This window comes from Neopsephotus bourkii, unplaced genomic scaffold (genome assembly GCF_033783945.1).
Source record: "Neopsephotus bourkii isolate Nb327-2 ecotype Australia unplaced genomic scaffold, CSIRO-AGI_Nbou_v1 NB_1707, whole genome shotgun sequence".
In the NCBI taxonomy this organism is placed as follows: domain Eukaryota; kingdom Metazoa; phylum Chordata; class Aves; order Psittaciformes; family Psittacidae; genus Neopsephotus; species Neopsephotus bourkii.
In genome coordinates, this window is record NW_026902181.1 from 1,364,909 (window position 1) to 1,390,024 (window position 25,116).

The following is a 25,116-nucleotide window of genomic DNA, read 5'->3' on the forward strand; positions in this document are numbered from 1 at the left end:
TAGAATAAAAAGCGATTGCCTTCTTGATTTCCCCCCTTCTCTCCAGAAAACAGCTCATACCCTCACCGCTCAGAAAGCGATTTCATCCCCGCCGCGACGCCCGCGGCTTGCCCCTCTCCTCCGAAGGGGCGGATCGGGAAAAATCCGCTGGGAATGATTACTACGAGGTGATCAATATTTCAAAAGATTCCTGAAATCTGCTTTAAGTTACTGTCCTGACCTACAAATGACTTCTCACTCCCCGCGACTATTCTTGGCGTCTATTCAGGACCATTCAGCTGAAAACAATAAGGTTTTAAATGTTAACATATATGTATAGTATATAAAGCTTTAGTTGAACGGAGAAGGGCATTGGGCTCTTTGTAGATAATTTCTCGTTTTAACAGAGACGGACAATCACCAGCAAGGGGAAGGGGGGGGAGAGTTTTTCCTAAATCTTGGCTCTTGCTGCGGTCCTCCCGCTGCACTGGTAGTCACCGACACCCTCAGCACCGACACTGTCACTGTTGTGCAGTCAGGTTTTTATCTGGTTTCTCAGCTCTGCCTTATGCCCCTCTCCAACCCGCGGTGCTCAGAGCTGTGTGAGTACAGCCCCGGGCCAAAGCCCACAGCTTTCTTTTAGAGGGTGCAGGGGGTACCGGCCACTCCATCGCGGGGACCGCTCCCTCCAACTTCCTGGCAGCAAACCGCACCCGGTGTCCCCCTTCCCCTGCTCTGCCCCTGCTCGCGCGGTGGCCCCGGGGGAGCGGAACGGGACAGGACGGGCGCCCCGGGAAGCAGGCGGGGAGCGGGCGGGGAGGTGCCGGCGACGGCGGCGCGGGGACTTCCGCCTTGATTGGCAGCAGCTGACAGTGAGTGGCAGCCCCGCCATGGAAACCCGGGAGCCAATCTGCCGAGCCCGGCAGCAAATCAGGCGCTCCCGCAGCAGCGCGGCGGCGGCGCGGAGCCGGCTTGTGCCTTTTCTGGTTCCCTTTTATTATTATTATTCTTTCCTTTTTTTTTTCTCTCTTCCTTTTTCTCCCTTCCCTCCCTCCCCGCCCGCCCGCCCTCCCCCCGCTCCATCCTCCTCCGCCTCGCCCCTGCCCACCGCCCCCAGTCGCCGGAGCCGCCGAGCGCTCCCCATCGTCTCTCCATCCTCTTCCGTCCTTCCCGCCGCAACTCCGCCAGCTCCGGAGGAGGCAGAAGCGGAGCGAGGGGCGGGCGCCGGGGCCGCTGCCCGCTTCCCGGTGCGGGCATCGCCGGGGGAGCGCGGAGCGCGGAGCGGAGCCCGGCGCCGCCTCCATGTTCCAGCTGCCCATCCTCAATTTCAGCCCGCAGCAGGTGGCCGGGGTCTGCGAGACCCTGGAGGAGAGCGGGGACATCGAGCGCCTGGGGCGCTTCCTCTGGTCCCTGCCCGTGGCCCCTGCCGCCTGCGAGGCCCTCAACAAGAACGAGTCGGTGCTGAGAGCCCGGGCCATAGTGGCCTTCCACACGGGGAACTACCGGGAGCTCTACCACATCCTGGAGAACCACAAGTTCACCAAGGAGTCTCACGCCAAACTGCAAGCGCTCTGGCTGGAAGCGCATTACCAGGAGGCAGAGAAGCTGCGGGGCCGACCCCTGGGGCCGGTGGACAAGTACCGGGTGAGAAAGAAGTTCCCTCTGCCCCGCACCATCTGGGACGGCGAGCAGAAGACACATTGCTTCAAGGAGCGGACGAGGCATTTGCTGCGGGAGTGGTACCTGCAGGACCCTTATCCCAACCCCAGCAAAAAGCGGGAACTGGCTCAGGCCACCGGACTTACCCCCACGCAAGTGGGCAACTGGTTCAAAAACCGCAGGCAAAGGGACAGGGCGGCAGCCGCTAAGAACAGGTAAGGTGCTGCCCGTCCCGCCGGGGCACAGGCCACCCTCCACTCAGGGAGACTTCTCTCGCAGGGGCCGGGGGTCCGGTGCGATGCAGCCCGGCCCCGGACAGCCCCGCCGTGGGGACGTGAAAACGACCCCGGGGAGTTTCTCCCCGGGAAATGCAGCGAGATAACGTAGGAGCAACGGGACAACCCGACGGCTTTTTATCTATTTATTTATTTCTAATAGGGGGTTCCCTTGGCCGCTCGCGGGAAGCGGAACGAGGGCCCTCCAGGCTGGCGGAGCTGCAATGATCCCGCATGATCCGCCGGCAGAAGGGCCGCGTTTAGCGGCCGAGCGGAGAGAAACCCCCCTTCTAAGTTTTGCTTGGACATATAGGAGCCTATTTCATATATGTCCAGCCGGAGCAGGGCCGGCAATGTTCCTTTCGGGCCCTGCTCGTTTGCAGGGAGCCGCTTTCTCCTAAACCCCGCTGGAGCCAGCCGGGATCGTTTCTCGGAATATTTTTCTAATTTTTCTTCTCTCTCCCTTTCTTTCTTCTTTTTATTTTCTTTCTTTCTTCCTTTCTTTTTCTTTTATTTTCCTTTCTTTTTCTTTTCTTTCTCTTTTTTCTTTTCTTTCTTTCTTTCTTTTTTCTTTTCTTTCTTTCTTTCTTTTTTCTTTTCTTTCTTTCTTTCTTTTCTTTCTTTCTTTTCTTTCTTTCTTTCTTTCTTTCTTTCTTTCTTTCTTTCTTTCTTTCTTTCTTTCTTTCTTTCTTTCTTTCTTTCTTTCTTTCTTTCTTTCTTTCTTTCTTTCTTTCTTTCTTTCTTTCTTTCTTTCTCTCTCTCTCTTTCTTTTCTTTCTTTTCTTTTCTTTCTTTCCCTTCATCTTAAAAAAAATCGCGGTATTACCCCTACACAAGCAGATGCCCTGGGAAATGGGAAAGGGAGTCCGATCCCTCGTTATCCCCCCTCCAGCAACCTGGGTGTGGATTGTCCCCAGTTGTGAGCCCGCAGCCGCGCTGAGCGCAGACGGGCGGCCATACATCGGGGAAACGGGTGCTGTTACCCGCAGCCCGTTTCCGTCGGCTGAGAGGGCAGATGTCAGGCCTGCTGGAGGGGCCCCGCCGTCCGAGAGATGCTGCAGGGAATTACAGGGCCCTCGGATGACGCCCAGTTTTGTGGGACAGGCTGCGAAGGGGGACACACACACACAGACGATCGCCTCCCGGGTGTGTAGGCCGAGGAGCAGGGCAGGCCCTGGGGTGGGCATCCAGGTCCTAGGGCAGAGCCTCCAGTCTGACAGGGCTAACTGGTGTGAACTGGAGGTGGGGACAGCGGCTCGGGGGGGGCAGGGGGAGGGGGGATCAAGAGAGCCCCGGCTGGAAGACGGGGGGCTGCAGCCGGTCCCAGGGCACGGCGCCTTGCGATGATGCTGTGTGTGCCGCTTCCTTGCAGGCTGCAGCAGCAGGTCCTAACGCAGGGCTCGGTGCGCTCGCTGCAAGCGGAGGAGGAAAGCGGCGGGGAAGCGGGGGGGGCAGCCTCCAGCCCCGCAGCCAGCCTCTCCAGCAAAGCGGCCACCTCCGCCATCTCCATCACATCCAGCGACAGTGAATGTGACATCTGACCCACCGCCACGGCAATCCGCGGGCTGCGGGGATGGGGGGGCAGCTAAGCGGTGCCCTCCGACACGGCCGGAGCAGCCGGGCTTACCACCACCCGGCCGCGATGGCCAAAGCCGGGTTACGGGGCTCTCCGGGCACAGGCCGCCCGCCCGCGCTCTCTTCCTGGCCCGCAACAGACTGCATAAAAAAACGTGGTAAAAATCGTTGTCGCCTTTATTTCTAAGGATTTGCAGAGTTGATGCCTAAAAAACCCCAAAATAATAAAATAGGAAAAAAAAAAAAAGCCCAGAAAAAAAAAAACCCACACAACAAAAAAACAACAACAAAAATCCCCAAATGCCAAGCTGTAAAATGTCTGAGCGCTGCCCTTATTCCGCGGCGGTGTTTCATGTTGAATTGAAAAGACGCTGTTCTTTTGGTTGGGTTTCGCTTTACTTTAATTTACATTAAATTTGGAGGGGGTTTTATATAAATATATAATATGTTTATTTACTTATTTAAGGGATTGTTATGGTAGATTTTTTCTATTATTATTATTATTAATTATTATTATTTTTTGCTTGTTCTCTGTGTGCACAGGTGACTTGTAGAGCATGTGCAGGACGAAACTGTATGAAGCAGCCTAAACCCATAATAAAATATTTGATGAACGACCCTCGCATCTGCTTTGAAATGACGGTGTCACTCTCAAGCCCGCCAGGTTACGCAGAGCACATCTCCGAGGCCATGGAGATTTCAGCAACCGAAATAGCCGTGTCCCCGTGCCGGCGTGATGTCTTTGCAGGGCAGGGAGCCCGGGGTGGCGGGATGCGGCGAGAGGAGCGGGGCCCGGGCTGGTGGAGGATCGGGGAGGCCGGGGAAGGGAAAGAGAAGGCATCGCTGCAGCTTCTCCTCTCGCAGAGGCCGAGGCTTTGGGGTGTATCGTCGGCGAATTTTTGGACAGGGACGAGAGAAAAGGAAGGCAGAAAAAAAAAGGGGGGGGGGGAATGGTTGGGGACAACCCATCCGGAAAAACCAAGCTTCCTCCCTCACCTGGCAAATGCATGGAGAAGATTCGGAATTAACAGCCCTCCATGCCCCCCAAGGGCCGGATCGGGGGCGAAATAACCCCAAATCCCAGCTCCTGCTATGTGCCCGGGGCTGTGCTCACCATTCCCCTGTGTCGTTGTGTTTGACGGCGATTTTCCTGGAGGGCACCAAAAGCCAGGTCTGAGGATCATGCTAAGCTTTTCCCCCCTAGCAGAAGGATTTTATATTATACAATTTGACATTGATCTTTAAATCGCCTGAGCTGTGCTTTTTTTGTCTGCTCGGTCTCATCGCGTTTACTTCTCTGGCCTCCAAGAGATGCCTCCCCGGTAAGCTGATTGCTCGGCTAGTTTTTTTCGGGAGGCGAAGCCGGGCAGAGCAGTGCCCCAGCTCCCCTGCAACGGCACAGGGGCCATTTCAGCTCCGTGATGGATTTAGTCGGTCGTGCTGCCTTTTCTCGGGAGGTGCATTCCCGTCTCAGCAGTGGTTTTCCCCCCCTCTGTTTGCATTTAAAGCCTGACAGGCGTTGGCACCGCCGGTGTCTAAATCTGCATTTCATTCCCGATGCATGTGCCTTGATTTTCCCCACTGACAGAGACTGGACAGGTAGCAGGTGTTTATTACCTGTCTTTTAAGTCCATTTAACAGGAAACTCTTTTCCCCGCGGGGTGTAATTCAGGGTGTCGGAAGAGGCAAATAATCCGCATTCTGCGAGTGCGGGAAGTGGGGGCAGCGCGGGGTGTTCCAGCTCTATTTTGGGAGGAACCCACCTGCGGAGGGGACCGGAGGGCACCTTGCACCCCAACCCTGCACCCGAGCCCTGATCCGGGTTTGTTGCTGCTTAAACCCCAGGAGATTTTTTCCCAACAGAGCCAAGCAAGGGCAGCCAGGCTTTGCTGCTCAAACCTCAAGCGAGGTCGGGGTTTGCCTTGGTTTGGGGGTAGCGCTTTTCACCTTTGAGGGGGGTTTGGGAAATAAAAGCGGTTACATCCTCAAAACGGAATCTCCTGAAATAAACCGTGCTCTTTCTTTTCTTCCCCGGGAATCAGTGGAGAGGATTGCCATTTCTGCGCTGGCTCCTACGGGCATAACAGCGCTTACTGCTGGGGATTAAAGCTCTCGAAAAGACGTATGAAGAGGTGGAGAATTATATTAATATGTTCGCTCAGCCTCTCATAACGTGGAATTTCTAACTAAAAAAAAAAACAACAAAAAAACCAAACGCATAAAGAAAACAGCCAAGAAACAAATAATACCTCCCACCCCCACCCCCCGCCCTAACAACAACAAAAACACAAACAAACAAAAAAAAACCGGAATTTGGACGACACATATTATTAATATTATGTATTTCGACGAAGGGTTTGAGGGGTATAACGTGTGCTGGACCTCCGGAGTGGGCTGGGGAGGGACACAGCACAAATCAACCGTTTGGGACAGAGAGGAGTGGAGTGCGGAGACACGCTGAGAGGATCAGTCCCGGGCCCCCTTCTTGATGCTGTGGGAGGATGAAGAGGACTGAGCATCTCCCAGGCCCGCTCACCCACAGAGGCCGCGCCCGCCGCCTTCAGTTGTACCGGTAAAACCCACGGAAGAGCCCTGCTTCTTTCCCCTCTTTCTCCCCCTCCTTTTTCTTTTCTTTTTTTTCCCCCTCCTTCTGCCTTTTCCCTTTCCGCATTGAAAGGGAACGCCTTTTCCCTGGCATTTTCAGCAGTTTTATATTTTCCCAAAGATCAGCCCAAGCCATCGCTCTCCCCAGTCTTCGGCTGTTTTAAAAATAATAACAATTATAATCGAGAAAGGGGTGGGGACCTTGTATTTACATTAAACAAAACGCTTAGAAAAGGGTCTCTAAAAAGTCTGCCTTAACCCTTCTCTCTCTATCAAAAGTGAAGTGAATGGGGAGGGTGGATAAGAGAAACAGCTTTTCCTCTTTTTAGCTTGGGGGGGGGGGAGGAGGAGAAGAAATGTTTGAATATTTCCGTTTCTTTTGAGAAGTGGGGCAGCCCCGGGCAGGGCTGAATGGGAAAGTCTTGTAAGCGGGCTGGGAGGCTGTCAAACTGCTCAGGGTAATCACTGCTAATGAAGGGGTCTCCAGGCCTCCCTGGGACAAAGGATGCTTACGAGTGCTTGCCGGGGCTGAATAGCTAATAAGTTTGCAAGGGGGGAAAATGAGTGCGCTGTCCTCAAATTGATTTTGCAAGAGGAAAAAAAAAAAAATAGAAGGAAGGCAAAAGACTTGCAGGTTGGGCAAAGCCTGGCCCCGGTGCAGCTGGGGACAGAAGACCCACTTATTCAGGGCGCATTGTCCCAGCCCCGGCACTGCAGAGGAGGGCTGCTGCTGTTTGCGGTACAAACCCATGTGGAAGGAGGGCTGGGGGATGCAGGAGCCTTGGAAAAGCCACACAGGCCTTTCCAGGCTGGGAGCTCTGCCCCAGCTGCTGCTTAGCACACATGGGTGCTCCCGCCCCAGTCTTTGCGCTCCAGTTTGCACAAGCCTTGCAGAGCACTCATCCCGGCCCCATCCCACAGCCCGATCCCACAGAAGGGAGCAACTGTGCCCTGATTGTTCTGCCACCACCTTTGGCCCCTCGTCCAACTACAGCATTTTCTTTGCAGACAGAAAAAGTGGTGGGTGTGTGAAAGCTCTTGAGTATTTTGCCACCACCAGCACCCTCTTTGGCTGGTAGGGACTGGGGCTGCTTTGACTCGCTGACCTGGGAGCTGGGTGGTATCAGAGGTTAGAAAGGAGACTGTGTTCACCAGGAGGTGTTGGTTTACTGGGAAGTGCCCTTGTGTGACAAGAAGACCATGAACTTCATAGCTGGGGAAGCATAAAAGCAGGCTGCATTTTGGACCTTTCACGCTTGGGAGGATCAAATTCTATTGCAGATCCAGTTACCCCTGGCCAATGCAGGGGTAATACCCTGAGAGAGCTTGTACTACTCCCCAACAGTGTCTGTACCTGCTGGGCACTGACTTTATTGTGTTATTTCTTTCTTTTCCAGAAGGTACAAATGTGTTTGCTGGAGGGGAGGTTGGAGGTGTGGGAAGCCAAAGGGAAAGAGTGCTGTGTGGTGCAGAAATTGCCAGATTTTGAGTTGTTCCCTCCCCAAGGCCAGCCCCAGCACCCACAATGGAGCCCAAACCCTGGGCTGACCTTGGTATGCTCCCACACCAAGGGGGCCTGGAAGGTGAGATCTAGCTGGGAATCAAGGGGAGGAGTATGTCATCTTCAATGCCCTGAGGGATACAGCACTTCTCACTCTCTTGGCATTTATTCTCTGCACTGGAGTGACAGATAAAGCCCTTGGATTTCTGTTCCCTTCTGTTTCAGGACAGGCTGTAAGACCTCCAGCAAAAGGCCAGGAAATGTCTTCTCTTCCTTCATCACTTGCTATGCTTAGTCTAAGCCCTCCCAAAATGCAGAATTCCCTAAAAAACCCATTGTAACCCTGTTGTCTTCTGGTCTGTGACATGGGCCTCTATAGCACACATCTTCCCCTTCAAGAAATGTGGCTTGGAGGGAAGTTTACGGCTTCAAACCTTATAAAAGCAGAGTGGGTTCACATATTTGTTCCTTCTGCCTCCTCACAGAGGTTGGGGAGAGGCACTGTTGCCCTGCACTTGGTTGTCTCCTTACATGTAGCAGAGCTGGTGCTACTCCATCCTAGGAGTGGCATCCCTGGGGCACCAGCCCTCACCACCACTTCCACTATTTTGGTCCCAGAAAGGCTAAAAATGGTGCCAATCACTCAGTGCTCTCCCCTCCCAGGATCTTCTCAAACTACATAACCCAGTGGGCTTTTCTTTCATCTTGGGATTGACCCATAGTGCTGAGCTAAACTCACCTCTGTGGCCTTCCCCACTCTGACCCAAACACATGGCATATGTGGGGTGGGATCTGCTCCCTCCACAGGAAAATGTGTCCCCTCTACAGCAATGCCCAAGGAGGGGTTTGATGGAACCTCCAGGACTTTTTCCCCACTGTGCCTATCCCACACCAAGATAGAGACGGTGTCAGAAAAAACTGGGAGCTTGCTATCCCCAAGATCTGAATTTGCAGGTCACTTTCAGGTAACCAGGACAGCCTTGTTGGCAGTGTGTCCAAATGGAGACCAGGTTTCAGCACAGATTCCTGATGGAAAACTGCTGGCGGGATTTTAGCTCTTCATTGTCACAGTAGAGATCGGTCATTGAGCGGGCAGCCACTTTGCTATGTTTGCACTATTAAATGCCACGTCCTGGCTCTGCTGCCTGATGCTTTGCAGCCCCCTCACCCTCCAAATAGGATGGTTGTGTCCATACTGCTGATGGCAAAGGCTCTGCATCCCGTGCTAACTGTTGAGCTGTTCCCAGGACCATGCAGGGCAGCTCTGCCTGATCTGAGGCAGCCCTGTGCCAGGGACTCTTCTAATGTTTTAATAGGCCATGTGATGAACCTTAGTGCCCTCATACATTTTAATGTCCAGATACAGCCAGACTAAATCACCTGAGACACCCCAAACAGCCCAAAAGATTTAGACACATCTCTTAATTTCCATTTAAAGCTGCTCCTCTTGATTTTTATTTTTTTATTATTTTATTTTTTGGGTTGTTAGCAATCTGATACAAAGTGAAGATGTGAAAAGAGAGGTTGTCGTAATCTAGTGGTAGGAGCAGAACAGGAATATCTATTCATCCTGAGCACTCATGTCTTATTTGCACTACTCTCAGAAGTTCAATCCCTTAGAAAACTTCACACAAGCTGAAAGCAGGTTTTGGAGGGCAGCCTCCAGGAGATACACAGCTACTGCTGAGATCTGCATCTGCATCCACACACACAGGTATTGATCATCAGAACAAGCTCCTCAATCTTTATTCCATAACTCCATAGTAACCCACAGTGACACACTGTCTGGGGCTTTACTAGGACAAGTGGGGAGTTTTATTCTAGCACTACATTCTCTTTTTCAAGATCAGTGGATTTCAACAGAGAGCTCTACAGTGGGAGAGCAGGACATGATTTTTTTCAGCTGGAAGACTTTTGCTGTATTGAATGTTCTTTCAATAACTATTAGTGGCTCCATTTTGAACAAATAACAACCTATTCCTCCTAATTTCACTTACTGAAATATATGTGCTTCTTCAGAAGCAATTCTTGAAATGGTTTCACACTGCATAGCTGTAATACAAGGTAGCCATAGACAGAATGACATCTTTTCTGGAACATCATTCCCCATTAGATGTGCAGTGAAGAAGACACAAATCGGGATACACAGGTCCAGTGTTTTTCAGGCACTTCAAAAAACCATGAGGACATGCAACCATTCTTCATGGAGAAAACTGCTGTGCCTTGCTGGGAAAAGTACCTTCTCATATACGTCTCTATCAGGACACTTATATCGGAAACTGCTCTTCAGGCCAGGTTGTTTCCCAAGTCAATCTGAAGGTTTTGTGGGTTGTTCTTCAAAGTTACCTTGGCTTGCAATCACTTTGTCATGTGTCTGCTCCCATGCAGGCTGGCAGCTGGTCCCTGGAGCTGCTGTGGGGATGGAAGTCCCCAAAACTGGTGTGAAGGAGATTGATCTCCGCAGGTTGCCGGCAGGGTCAGTGGGAGAGAGGAGTTCTCAGGCTGGTGACTCAGAGCACTTAATCCCACTCTAGCAGTAATCCAGCACAGTCAATCTGTCTCTGTTGCCCAGAGAGACAGTCCCACCCTCCTTCCTTTCTGTTATTAGCAGGGAGAAGATCCAGACAGTTTTAACCAAGATCAGTTCTCCAATCAAGTCCAGTGTTTGTGAAAGCTTGTCTCTGCCTCTTGACCGCAGAGGTAGATGAGAGTCCCAAGGCCGAAGCTGAGTTTCTGTGAGTATTGTTCCCACTCAGTCAGTGATCCTTTTTATCCCCTGACATCCGCAAGCGCTGAAGGAGCAATGCTAACCAATTTGTTTGTTAAGCTTAAACTGCCAGAGTGTTTCCCAGCAGACTTGCTTGGCTGGTCACTGGTGGGTCAGAAGTACTTCAGAGTTTCAGTGGTAGGATGTCTCCTGTAAGAAATAGTTATCGAAGCAATACTAGAATCATATTGGTACTTATGAGCACATGGTTCATGGCCGCTTGGTGGACCTGCTCACCTGTTTTCAATTCTTGAAAGCTGTTTTTCCCAGTAATATTTCATTTTATTCCTATGCAATGTCAATAAACATTCCTATCACAGTACTTTAGTTGGTGTCTGCCACTTTTTTTCACTTTGCTTCTGCTGGAAACTCACTATTTCCAGGAGCTGAGTGGCCAGCAGACTCATTTCTCTGTTCCAAAAACTCTTTGCTAAAGAACTGAGCTGCAGGAACTAAACTAAAAGAACTTCTTTATGCGGGCATTCTTGGTGTGCGTGGGACTTGATGGTTATGATTCTTCACCCTGGACCCCTGCAGCATTAGGCCTTGCCTTTCACTCACCCTTTATCAACCACTGACTTTCAAGTATCTCATCTCAAAACTAAGTGTTTATAGGACTGGGGTTTAAAACAGATTAAATATAAAAAAATAAGTTATAGTCATTCAGAGTAAACTGAATGAGCTGCTCTGTCTGTGGCTTGTGTATTTTAGAGACAAGTATTTGTTCTATTACTTATTGATGTTGCTAATTGCCATCTGAGGGTTTGAACAGGAGTGGGAGCAGGCTGCATTGCTGGATATGGAGCCCTTCCAAGATAAACGAGCTCTGAGAAGTAAAGAATTCGCTGTGGCAGCCCTGAAATATGTGCTGCATTTTATAAAGGCATGAAGTGCTCTGCATCTCCTTGCAGAGAGGTGCTCAGTTATTCTATTTAGGAAGCTGTAAAAAATAGCTGCTTCATTTTAAAGTCCTCAGTTTGAAAATGCTGGCCCAAGAACTCAGGTTTGGGGAATGCTTGAAGGGAGGAAAAAAATCCATTTAAAAACATTTTCTGAATGTCTTTGATTTTGGAAGGTCAAATTTGAACACTTTGTCTGAATGTTTCCTGAATCAGAGACAAAAGTCTTCTCCCTTTCTCATGCCCCCACACATCACATATACATACACACATAAAGGGAGGAGAGGGAGGAGGATATGAGGGACAGAGCCCTTGGTGTTCTATCTGAACTAAATGTCCATTAAGGAAATAAATGTGCTCAAATAAAAAAAAAAAAAAAAGAACCACAACATTCCATCCAGGTTAGGCATTTAATAGGTTATTTCTTTACAGGTGCAGTATACATCCTTTTATATAGCTGATATCCTTGTATTGAAGCATGAACATTAACCTCCTACAATTCACCTTGGTTTGCAAACTGTAAGAATCAATTCACCTAAGATGGATGTTCACATCTAGTTAGCTTTCTGCATTATCTCAGCTGGAGAGGTCACTAAAAATAGTTGTATAGCACTTTAAATTTTCAACAGGGAGACTTTATTATCGTTTAGATCCATCATCGTTACTTTACCTACATGGTTCTTTCAGCTGAAATAATGCACAGAGCTGGTAGTGGCTAAGTGTTTTCAGAGTTCATGCACTGATGAGCAGGACAGCTTGGACAATATCTGAACTGCTGGCAACAGCAAACTGAGCAAGCTGCATGGGCAGTGTAACACTGGTTCAGTAAATTCCCACTGCTTCAATGATTTAACCAAAAATGCCCCTTTTTTCCTGCTCTCCTGCACCACAGAAGCAGGACTGAGCTGTCACCATGTGCTACCCTGATCCTGCAAACCGGTACCTTCATGAGTAGCAGTCCTCAGCCTTCCCCCACTCCCACTAAAGTCAATGGGGTATTTGTGCCAAGAAGCATTGAGGGGCTATGGGGTCACATTCGCATTGTACAAGACAAGGTGAGAGAAGAAAAGCTGTTCTTAGCAGTGCTGCAGCATGATTTTTGTTTGTTACCTCCATTACTTTTAACAGTTTCCAGTGCTTTGTAAGAATAAGTCACCTTGCTGAGGATCTCATGGCCTTCCAGGCATTAGAACTTGCTGTTCACATGTCTCCTCTATATGTCACTGTACATATGTAAGTATGCATTTTGGCTGTTCAGGTTTGTTTGTGTTACCAGATGACTCAGTCATTACAAAGTTTCTAAATTTCACCTTCCAAGTACACAGGGGTGAGAACACTGTGCCTTGGCCCAGCTGCTCACATGGTATTGCTCATCTTGTTTGCACTTACTGCATATATTTATTTACGCAAGGGAGGCAAGGCTCAGAGAAGATGTGAAATGCCTAGGAGCACCAAGGAGATATCAGGAGGCACAAAGGGCATCGAAGCAGACAGACTCCTCCATTACATTGCGAAGTGTGTGTAATTAATGAAATGCTTCTTTCATTTCTTCAGTAGAATGGTAGTAATTATTTGCTGCATAAACAAACTCTCTTTTCTTCAGAACTAAATGCCGAGTTCTACATTGCATCTCACTGTTAATTCATGCCAGATCCAAACACATCTTACGATTAGCAGACAGGTTCCTGTTGACTTCAGTGGCCATTAGATTGGGTTCTGCTACAACACGAAACTGCAGTTTTCAGAAGGACATTAAAACTTTTGTGAAAAGCCACACAATGGAGGCTAAGTGAAATCTTCACACCCTTGCAGTTCTGCATTCTAACTCCACAAGAGGCTGTGCTTCCAGACATTAAGAAAATCCAGAGAGTACCTCACTACCTTCGAGCTTGGTGAAATGGGCTATAGTTTTCCTACTGGTGGTAGGAGGAAACTGTCTCGTGATGACTATCAAAACAGATTAGGACTTTATCCACGTCAAAAGGAAAGATGTTGACTCATATTTCTCAGTCTGAGTGGCATGTAAGTCAAAAGAAAGTTGGCTGTCAAGCAGAAGTTTGGGAATATGCTGTGATTTAGCTTCAGCCAGTAACTAAGCACCACGGAGCCATTCATTTACTCCTCCTGAGTGGGATGGGAAAGAAATTCAGAAGAGTAAAAGGGAGAAAACTCATTGGTTGAGATAAAGACAATTTAAAAGGTAAAGCAAAAAGCACACACCAAGCAAAGCAAGACAAGGAATTCATTACTTCCCATCAGAATGCAGGTGTTTAGCTGTCTCTGGGAAAGCAGGGCTTCATCACATGAATGTCCCCCATTCCTGCTTCTCCTCCCAGGTTCATATGGTGAGCATAACGCCGTATGGTATGGAATATCCCTTTGGGGTCAGCTGTCCTGTCTGTGTCCCCTCCTAACATCTTGTGCACCCCCAGCCTGCTCACTGATGGGGTGGTGTGAGTAGTAAAAAAGGCCTTGGCTCTGTGTAAGTGCTGCTCAGCAATAACAAAAGCAGCCCTGAATTATCAACACTGTTTCCAGCGCAAATCCAGACCATAGCCCTGTACTAGCTACTATGAAGAAAATCAACTCAACCTCAGCCAAAACCAGCACAGAACATTTTCCACTGCCAATGTCTTCTTGAATGATGGAAAAAGTACACACCTGAGGGTGGTTTGTGGCCATATTCCTGTCTTTCATTTCTGCCTCAAAGAAGAGTCACGAACTGGTCTTAGAAAAAAATCGCTACCTAAATTTTTTTGTCTTGCAAATGTTTGCTCACAAGAAGAGTCCTTCAGTGGGTGCTGTTCATGCAAGCCAGGACCAATTATAGCCAGCTGGCATCTCCTAACACCGCAGGATGAAAGCTCCAGGTTATAAGGAAGCTGATGGACCTTTAAGCCAGGGATACACCAGTTTAACAAATCTCTTAGTAAAAGTCAGAAAATGCAGAAGTCTGTAAATTGGGGGCTATATTGACATGATGGGTTGAACATGACTTTTATGCCCAACAAGGATGAAGCACACAGATGGCCTAGTATTACATACATTCACATATGCCTGTGTCCCTGCTGCAGCCCCAGTTTACAGCCTCCCAGGCTCAAGCTGTGTCTCAGTGGCCTGCTGCCCACCCCAGATTTCTGTGCCATATCTTGAAGGAACGTTTCCACATTGAATTGCCATCAAAGTGGCTTTGCAGAGCACGGGACTGCAAACACCTTGGTTCATGTTGAGTGAAGAGCCTATTGAAACCCTGACAGTGCTCTTGGTGGACAGAAGACTATACACGATGATGAGCAAGTAGAGGAGCCAGTGCGTGGTTTACAGACCCTGATGGGCACTATAATACATTCAGATTTATTTGCACCCTCTTTTTCACCTCTGTAATCCTCTCGGAGTGTGTGCAGGGAAAAAGGTTGGCACCAACCCCCACATCTTTGCAGCTAATTTGAGATCCCAAGGCCAAGAACTCCATTTCTTCAGTAGCATGAATATGTTGCCTGGCACTACCTCTGTGGCAAAAATGGGTAAATTCAGGCTGAGGAGAGGAGATGTTGCTGGAGCACACAAAAAGCAGCCAGCAGGGACTGTCCCTTTGCCTTTTGGAAAGGGGCAGCAGCCTGGATTAGGGTTAAACGGATTTGTGCTTGCAGGACCCTGGGCCTCTAATTGGGGTTTGTTGGGTTTTTTTTTAAGTCCTGTAATCCTGGATGATTTGGAGCAGATGCTTCGAGATTACTGCTGGGCCCAAAGGTGACTGCGGGAAGAAAACAGCCCATGCCTAGCTGGCAGCGATGCAGTGGGCTGCGGGTGTTGCGGTGCTCAGGGGGCTTCTCTTGTTCCCCCTGCTCAGAGGGGCCACAGCACAAGTGGGGATTCACTGGAGCTGGGTTTTGGCCCTGCATCAGGATTTCAGGTGACTTGAAGTTGCCTTTGCCCTCCCAGCAGCCTGTAGCTGCAAGGGAATGGAGCCCGTTCCCCAGGAGGTGGTTGATGGGAAAGACAAAGCCATATGGAGTTGCCAGAGACACTTTATTTTCCTGCCTGCTCCCGAGCATGTGTGAAAATTCTCTGGGTGTTGGCAGAAACCCTCACACCTGAAACCCCAATGTGAGGCTGCGAAGGTGCCCTACCAGCCAGCTGTAGCCTTGGTGTGTTCTGTGGGCGAGATCTTTCTGTGTAACACATCAAAGGATGAGCCTTCAACTGCTGTCAGGTATAACACATCGAATATTAATGGGGACACTTTTTTAACAGGGTCTATTGTGATAGAACAAGGGGTAATCATTTTAAACTAAAGAAGGGTAAATTTAGACTACACATAAATAAGAACTTTTTTATGATTAGGGCAGTGTAACACTGGCACAGGTTGCCTGGAGTGGTGATAGATGCCTCATCCCTGGGAACATTCAAGGTCAGTTTGCATGGGGCTCTGAGCAACCAGACCTGGTTAAAGACATTTCTGCTCATTGCAAGGGAGTTGGACTAGATGACCTTTAAAGGTCCCTTCCAATCCAACCCGTTCTGTGATTCTGAGATTAAATTATAACCTGTTATACCCAGGCTTGGCTTCGTTTAAGCACCATCCTGCAGCATTTCTCCAGGGCACTGCTGGAGTTGGGCAGCTCCAGTCTGGCTTTTGCAGGAAAGACCAAGGAACCACATTGGCCAGAGCACAGAAAGAGGCATGGGAGAGGAAGGCAGTGAGTTTGGTCCATGGAATAAGTAAAAATTAAGTTTCCTTTATACCAACTCAAGGAATTCTCAGGATATCTCAAAACAAACAAACAAACAAACAAACAAACCCCAAACTCCAACAGTCTATAGCCACCTTGTGCACAACGTAAAATTTATTTAGGATGTTGCCCAGGAATACTTGAAGTCCTTGGGTTTTGTTGGCCCAACAGGACTCCTTGCTGTCCACTCACCAGCTCTTGTTTTCTCTGTCTTTTTACAGCTCCAGGTAGGATGAGCTGTAACCTGTATTTGATCTTTAGGAAATGGTTGCCTAACCTGACACAAAATATTAGGAGCCTGGATCCAAAAGCAAACCTGTGTTTGTGGGTTCCAGCAAGAATTTTGCAAGACTCTAACGCTGCAACCACAAGCAGCCATTTAGGCTAAAATCTCTTTTCTGACCTTAAATATTTAACAAATACCATACAAAGATATGTAATATCTGCAATATTCATAGCCTCAGCAGCAGGCTAAAAACACTTGGATTTGGCATGGGGTTATTTGAGGTTTTTCTTTGAAGACCGGTAGGTTTCCATTGCTTTGTCATTGAACGTTGCTGTACAACATTCATAATGCAACTGATAATTCATAGGCCATTTGTGATATGATGGCCCAGAGATGGTTTCAGTAAACAAAAGCATACCTTTAATAGCTTAAACAAGATGTGGTGTACAGGTGTACTTGTATGAGGCAGAGATTAACTATGATTATTAATAATTACAAGCCCCAAGCCAGGAAAGCACTTAAGCACAATCTCATGCCCCATTGGTTTCCCAGGGCAGCCTCTCCACCAACACCCAGGAGTCTTCAGCATGTACCAGTGCTCAGCACCAGCCCAGGGTGCATGGGACTGTGATGCCAAGAGTGCAACAACCCTCTCATGCAAAAACTGCTGCACCAGTGGATGACAGCAATGTCTGCCTTGTGGGGTGGGTGTTGCCTTCCTCCTTCGCTTGGAAAGGAAGAGAAGGGTTTATCTGGCAACATTCACATTAAAGGTTTGCATAGAAAAGCTTACAGCCAGGCAGTTTTATCACTGCTTGACAAAGTCAGCTGCTTAGAGAGGCTTTGGGTCAGGCTATTTAAAGGTGCCATTGATCCCCAGCCTACGCTCTGCGTTTGCAAGTCTCCTCAGCTGAGTGAGACCTTAGGCCTGCTGAGGGTGACAGGGAGAAATGGGATCCAGGCCACCCAGAACCCAGGAAAATGTGAATGGGTGAGTGAGGACCAAAGTTGTACATGGAGGTGTTTGCCGTAAGGAGATATAGATTAGCAGAGCTGTGTCTGTGTCCCCACATGCAGTGTCATGCTCTGGAGGTGTCTCATTGTTGAGGCAGGGCTCACCTAGTTGGTACCAGCATAACCTCTTACAGCATAGTGGTGACTGCATGGCTTAGCCACACAAATACCCTCCTTACCTGTTCTGAGCTGCGCCAGGGCTGGATCAGACAAGGTGGGTGCAGGGACAGGCAGCAGTAGCAGCGGGTCCCTGTCCTCAGGCAGGATCCCTGCAGCTGAGCCCATGGCCAGGGTGAAGGCAGATGGAGGAGCTGGAACAGTTGAGGCTTTTTAAACTTTATGTCTCCTAGAGAGCATCATGGGTGCAGTGATGCACTTCACTTATAAGGGAGAAGTAGCAATACATTTATTGATATAAACCAGAAATTTAACAAAAGAGATAGGAAATGTGACAGTGGTCTAACAAGATTCGATGGCAAGGTACACTGGAGTATTTACTGCATAGAAGACAGAGTCAGATAAAATTCCCATTGAGTCATGAGGTTCAAAGAGAACCCCTTCGCTTTCTAACCCCTTCTCAGAGAAGAGTCTAGGTGCAGCTGGATCAGGTTTTAGTCTCGGATCTGGTCAGTAATTTATGTCTAAAAGACTATATGTGTACAAATAATCCTTCACATCACTTACCTAAGATTTCCAAATTTAGTGTGACACTTACTGAGAATCTGTTGCAGAAGGGAATCTCTCAGCTTCAAGGTATAACCTTGGGAGGCACCGTTGCTCAAGGGGAGAACCTGCTCAGATTAGCCGTTGGTTATTGTTTTGTTACCTGTCTATCCTGAATCCACTTTGTGTCAGATGAGGCATCACCAGATGCATCCATAAACACCACTGATACTTACCATTTGAGCAGAGTTACAGGAAATAAAGGCCAGACCGGCAGGGAGAACACCTCCACAGGCAGGCACACCTGAAGCAAAGTTCTGGGCTCCAGCTTCTACTTAAAACTACCGCTAGCTCATTAAAGTTGCTCCCCTTGACTCAGACCCTGACTGTTGGCCCCAGTCAGGAGGAAAAAGCTGAGGGTTTGGGGCACCCTTGCTTCGTGTTGCTGTTCTGTGTGCAGCTGCCTGCACCCCTCCAGCCGCCGCTTAGCCGAAAAGCAAGTCTCTGAATGAAACGCAAGTTCTAGGCTATGCTGGTGGGGTCTAGGTCCGGGTCGGCGTTCGGGCGTTCGGGCCGTGGGGCAGCGGAGCCCCCGCAGCGGCCCTGGTCCCGACCCCAGCACGGAGCAACAGCTCCACCGTGCGCAGAGGCGGGAGCGCAGGACACCGGCCAGGTGCAGCTCCCGTCTGGCACGTTTATGCCTTTTTAACCTTTTTTTCTTCTTTTTTCCTTCTTTTTTTCCCCCCAACTTTATTATTATTATTATTAATTTTACTGTTATTAAATAAAAAAAGCAAACCAAGGAAACCCCACTGTTTCAAAAGGCATCTTCTCACTCGACTCCCAAGGAACGATATCTTCATTATTGCAGAGCTAGAGAATCCACTGCTTGATATTGCCAGAGTTACAGCCTGCTGCACTGCATTTGTTAGAGCCTGCAGTAATTCCGCGTGGGCTTCGTTATTTACTTTCGCCCCATGTTTGAATGCTGATGAGGGACACGGTCTCTTACTAATGACCTTTTTATGTTTCTTCTGAAAGGACAAGGTCACAGATTTGTCATTGTTTTGGTTTGAGGGCTGCAATAATTCTACAGCTGGAGTTTGCCTCTTGCCAAAGCAATCCAAACACAATAACCACAAAGCCGTATTTGTTGCTCACTCAAATATGCTTACTCAGTGTCCAATCCCATCCTTTTGATAGATGTCCATGCTTGGTGCCAAGCATGGCCAGGTCAGTGCTCACCCAGGGCAGCCTCGGAGCATTGCAGGAGTGTGTTTCACATCCACAAAGCTTAGCCAAGAGCTGGGACAAATGCTCGAGCTGAAGCCCAAGCAGTCATGCCTGTGTGATGCTGGGGCATTGCTCTCACTGATAGCTGTGATGAGGCAGCATCGGAAGCCACTGCTCCTGCTGGGAAGGGGACATACCCCAGGGATGATGTGTGTGGGCTAAGGGCTGGCCAACTTCACGTCCCAGACTGATGAGTTCAAACACGGGGCCATGCACATAAGAAGGAGGACCTCTGGGGCGAACTGTTCCCCACTCCCTGAGGTTCCTGTCTGGCTTTGCTGTCCTGTGAAAGGCAAACCTGCCTCAGCTGGTACATCAATCCTAGGTCAAACTATGAGATTATTTCTTCCTATTCTCTGGCCCATTGGTGTACTTACTGCAGTTGTTTGCAGGGAGGGGAGCACATTGATATCCTCAGTGACCTCCACAGGTATTTGTGTTCATGGATGCCCTTCCCCAGTGAGGTCTGGTGGTCAGACATGCCTGCAGCCCCCGACAAGGCAGAGGTGGGTGTCAGGCCAAATCCCTGACAAAAATCCCATCATGAAGCCTCCCTTTTTTCTCTCCCCAGAGATGTATCTGGCTCAGTTATGCCAAACCATTCCAGGAAAGCGCTAAATCCTGCGGGTCTGAGCTCAAGGAGGGGAAGCCCAGGTCTTTTGATGCCACCTTGTGGAAACCTCGCTATCCTGCCATCGCCAGTGTCGGGACAAGGTTGTATGCAGCAGGCTGGAATGTTGATGGCTGGGGAATATTTTGGGATGAGGTTGGGTGCAGCTGATCTCATTTAGGTTCAGGCATGCACAAAAAAGCTGCTCTGGAGGGAAGAGGCTCACCCCAACAGAGCAGCCATTTGAGGGAGCGCAGGATGGCCCACTGGCAGTTGGCATTAGTTGTGTTGTCATCACAGCAGTAGTGAGAGGTGACATGAGGCTCGTGAGCCTTGTGTGAGATCAAATGATAACACTCAAGAAAATCCAGATCAGCTGTCGGGCATGTAAGTGCATGCTTTGGTTTGTGCTCCTTGTACTCCTCGATCCTCCTGTGGCAAGTGGCATGGCAAGAAAAGCAGCTGCTTTCAAAAGGATGGAGTGACCTGGAGCGAGCATTGAACAAGCCTTAGGCACATAAATCCAGAACTGCAGTGAAAAGACTTTGTAAGCCCAGGAACCAGACAGCGAGGTCCAAATCCCTGCCCACGCTGCTTGGAAAAGAAAGTCCCCCATGCTCGCACTGCTGGCATGCCTTCACTGGCCTGAGATGAGCAGCAGCCCGTTGGCCAAACCCTATCCCGCAGAGAAGGGTAACTGGGTAATTCACTGTGGGATCATGTCACCAGGAGTGTCCGTGGCATTTTAATATCTGAACAGCATCAAGGTTCTCATTAAATGCAAGCACAGGTGCTTTCAATCCATAAAATCCAGCCCTCACAAAAAGAGAAGGAGCTGTGTGTACCCCCATACATTGCAGCCGTGAGAGCTTCAAATGCATTCTTTCCAGGAGAGCACCCTTGCCAGCAGGCTACAAACTGCAGGATGTGGATTTATTGGAGGGTAGGAGGGGAGCATCTCCCCTGCTGTTCAATCTGGACAACAGCAAAGCTGGGAATTTTCCTCTGCTGCAGTTTGCCAGGTTCCTGCTTTACTGGCTCCAGTACGCAAAGAATCTGGCTAACCTGCCAGATAAGTCAATGCCTGAGTGGCGCTTCTCTGAAAGGCATGCAGAGCTTTTCCCAGCCATCACACAGCATCAGACTCCCCCACATCACAAAGTTTGCACAATCTGTGCCTTAAATCTTTCTGAAGATCTTGCTTTAATATTGCCTGATGACATGCCACTCGGTATTTCAGCTCATATCAGTATCTTCTGATACCAAGTACAACATCTTATGTAATTTTTAATTTGTAAAGTATGGGCAATGTAAAGTATCTTTAAAGTCTGAAATTAAATAGGAAGATGATGTATTTTTGTGTGTTTTCCTGTATTTAACTTCATCTTCTCCTGATGTGGACATGGTCTGGTTTACAGTTTAGAAACCACAGTAACTTTAAGAAGAGCAAAGGCTGCAAATTAAATTACCATAAATCAAATACAGTCAGTAGGACCTGGCTGATTTATGCCCAAATTCTATTTGGGGATATTGGCTCTTCCAAGGTGCTCTCTTAAACTCATATTGGTACTTCAGAGGAGTAAAACCCACACAGGAGGTCAGAAGCAAAACAGTGCTTGTTTTCCAGGTGCAGACCTCGAAATGCAGCAGCATGATTGCTGCTTTGGGAGGGGAGGCCCAGGGGTGCCACTCTAGAATTTGCATGGTTGAAAAAGGATTTATTGAGAGGATGAGGAGAAATCTGCCAAATTCTGTCCTGTACCACGAACCTGCAACATGTTGGATACCACCAAGTGTGAAATCCCACAGAAAGAAGACTTTACCAATGCCAAGCCGAAAGCTGTGAAAATGTGACCCTCTGAAAAGTTAGGCTAGGGTTTCTTTTTTCAGCAGCAGTCAGTCTGTAGCTTGGTAAAAATGTTATCACTTGAATATCCCTTGTTTGTGCCATTTGAATAGGTAGGACATACTTTCATGTTTTCCTTTGCTTTGAAAACCTTCAGGATTGAGCCATAAATTGTATTTTGACATGAAATTCAGCTCCTCCGCTCGAGAGACCACATAGATGGGCAGTAATATAATTTTCCTTCCTGGGTCTGACAGAAATGAGTCTACATTCATAAATTTAAACATCTGGCTCTGCTGCAAAGTAGGTCAGAGCTCATTTGTTGCAGAAGGATTAATCAGAGATAGGGGGAATTATATTTTCTCTCTCCTGTCTCATTTGTGTAGCAGCAAAATAAGAGCAGCCATTCCCTCCATCGGTCCTGGGAGGTGGTGGTTGTTCTCCAAGGGTACAAATGATCCCTTGTAGTGGAATTAAACTGTGATTGGTCCCTTTCCTGTGTGTCCTGTACAGCTCCCTTTTAGGTGATGCTCCTCAGATTGGTCTGTGCTGCCACACCAATCCAACCTGCTGCCTAAACCTCAGCACAGGCCAACAGGAAGAAAAGAACATGGCATAGTCTGTACATCAACTGGTGCTGTAGCTGCTGTTGGGTGTTCTCAAATGTGCTGTGGGCAAAGCTGTCACCCCATCAGGTATGACCATGGCCTAGTCTGTGTTGATCAGCTCTGGGACTCCTCTGTCTTTAACCTGAGCATCATTCCAGTCTGGGAAAAAAAAGGCTTTAAAATAAATTTTATAACTACAGAAAATGACAAGGGAACAGTTTCTTGAATCAGCCTCTACTGGAAAGTCTCTCTGGCAGCCTACTCTGCAGGGCAAAGCCCCCAGGTCTGGGTGTAAGCTCTGCAGCTCCTCAGTGTGGTCCCTGGCATCTGGTCAGCACTGCAACATCAGCCCAATACCTCCAGCCCCATCAGCATGTGCCCTTCCTCATGCTGTCAGCAGAGTCCCCCTCACTCCCAGGTTCAGCCCCTGGCACCAGCATGCGGTCTCCTGCCCAGAAGCTGCAGAGGAATGTTTTGGGCTGTGACATGGGATGTCTTAGCCCAACTGCATTGCCCACCCCAGTCAGCTTCCATCTGCTGGTCCTGCCCTCATATTTGTACCCATGCCCTGTGCTGGGAACAGGTCCCAGAAACGCTTCATGCATGTCCCAGCCTAAAGGAATACCCAAAGCACATACTCCAGCTGTAGACAGCACAGCAGGGCTGCTGTTGTCTCCCAGGCCTGCCAAAACCCCCGGCAATTAAGATTGTTTCCCTGCAGTCAGCAAAGGGCTCTGGTTCTCAGTGCCAGCATCCGGGAGCTGACTCAGGGGTAGGTGAATGCATCAGGCTGAGCCCTCTGAGGCAGGGGGCTGCTTATGAAACAGCAGGAACCATGCTGCTGGCAGCTGCTTCCCTCTGGAAACAGCCTGGCAGGGGAGGGCTAACCTCTGTCTCCTGGGCAAGCTGGTGTCATCCCCGCAAGGGCGCTCTCAGGGTAAAGCTCATCCAGCTTTGCATCCCTGTGCTGGAGCTGGTGTTGAGCACAGCAGGGTGACAGGGAGGGTGGCACTGGTTTGGACTCAGAGCAGAGCCAGAGACAGCAGTTTGGCTCTGATTTACTGTGGAGTTGCAGAAAATTGGCAGCAGTGAGTTCAGGGCTCAGCTTTCTAATGAGGGTTATTCAGGTAAAACCAGGGCAATGGGTTGTGAATGATCCTGGGGCCTGAGTAAAAAGCTACTGATGGAAGAAGAAATGGGGGAATGTTGAAAGGTGCAGGGAAAGCTTCAGCCGTGATATTGAATGGGCCAATAAGGATTACTCCCCCCTTTCTCTTTACAATTAAGAGGGGTCAAAAGGAAAGTAGGGAGTGGAGCCTGGATTTAAACACCCATCCATCCCACAAATGGGATGGGCTACCAGGCCAGCTTCCAGCTCCTCTTAGATATTTCGGTTGTGTTTTTTGGAGGAGGCTGGCACTGCCTCTGTGCTCCCTGCCAAACCAGAGCCCTGCTGTGCCTGCAGGAAGAAACAGTCCCTGTTCCATCCCTTCCCCAGCCTCTGCAAACACGGCTGGCACAGGGCTCCTGGAATTGCTGCCTTCAGTTTATTTCCAATTGGCAAAACAGCTTGGGATGAGAAGGGCTGGCTCTGTGGATCAGTGGAAATCTCACCCTCAGCCCTGCCCTGGCTTGCTCTCCCTAGTGCAGGAAAGAGCAGGCAGGACATGAAACGGCCATGAGGCATCTGCAGGCATGTGTGGGTCTCACTCAGGGATGGAAAAATGCTATGGAGGGGACTGAAGTGGAGGGGTGTGGAGAGGGAAGGCTGCTGCCTCTTCCCCCAACAGTGCCAGCTTGCCTGGAAAGCTTTCTTTAACAGAATTTCACATAAGCAGTAAAAAGCAACAGAGGGGACCCAGCATCCTTGCTATGGCCAGGACCAGAGCTGCTACTGGGTCTGTAGGTGCACAGAGGCACGAGGGCACAGGCAGACACCAGCTCCAGGGACATAGTGGTACCTGAGGACAGACCTCACCTTGGCTTGTACATCAGCTCTTGGACCACCCAGGACACCATCAGCTTTCTACGGAAAAGTCAAATTAGTTTCAGCCTTAGAGAGGTTCAGGCTTTTACCAAGTGGGGTGAGCTGTGTCCATGGAGCTGAAGTGTGGGAATGCCCTTCTGGGGGCTGTACCCCACAGGGAAGGGCTGGAAATCAGAGGAGGAAGACACAAGCCCCCAAAATATAAGAAGATACCTGAGATATGCCCCTGTGCACATATGGCCATATACCTTCAGCCATCAGCTGCTATGAATGATGGCAACCAATGCTTTCCTACTCAGGGATAGGGGCAGTCAAGTCACCCCCTGATATACATGTATGCAGATGCTTTACAAGGGAGGAAAAAGGGGTGGCAGAAAAACCAGTGAATCAGACAAATGAGCTTTTTTTGCCATGAGGAAGGACAGGGAACGATGCCTGTGACATTGCAGATGTCCCACACTGTAAGTTATTTCCTGGGGGAGGCTGCACTCCATTTCTGAATGCAAATGACCCAAATTTCTCCACATTAAGAAGTGAATGAAATTTTTCCCATGATTTTCCAACCCTCACTTTCATCCCAAGCAGTGAGCAAGCTACAAAATATCAGCCCTGCCTGTGGAATAAAAAAATCTGGAAAAAACACACATGCAGAACACTAGTTTTATTGCCAAGTTTTCAAGCAGGAGGGACATGACTTGGTGTCTGCAAAGTAAAACATGTACATTCCTTCTGCTGAATCAAATTCAGACTAGATTGGGAACCCCAGTCCTTGTGGTCAGATCCATTGAGGAGCACCCTGTCCTCATCAGCCCTTGGATGGGGATCCCCATCCCTGTGAATGGTCCAAGAACAGCTGCCATCTGCTTGAGGATGTGACC

The 25,116-nt window shown here is 49.1% G+C and overlaps 1 protein-coding gene across 1 annotated transcript; it reads left to right on the top strand.

The window, feature by feature from the left end:
* Nucleotides 1-1,058: 1,058 nt before the first annotated feature.
* SIX6 (SIX homeobox 6) lies at nucleotides 1,059-3,545 on the top strand. Its single transcript, XM_061376144.1, has 2 exons — nucleotides 1,059-1,853; nucleotides 3,285-3,545. The coding sequence occupies exons 1-2, from the start codon at nucleotides 1,282-1,284 to the stop codon at nucleotides 3,451-3,453; spliced, it is 741 nt and encodes a 246-aa protein (XP_061232128.1). The 5' UTR covers nucleotides 1,059-1,281; the 3' UTR covers nucleotides 3,454-3,545.
* The last annotated feature ends 21,571 nt before the right edge of the window (nucleotides 3,546-25,116 follow it).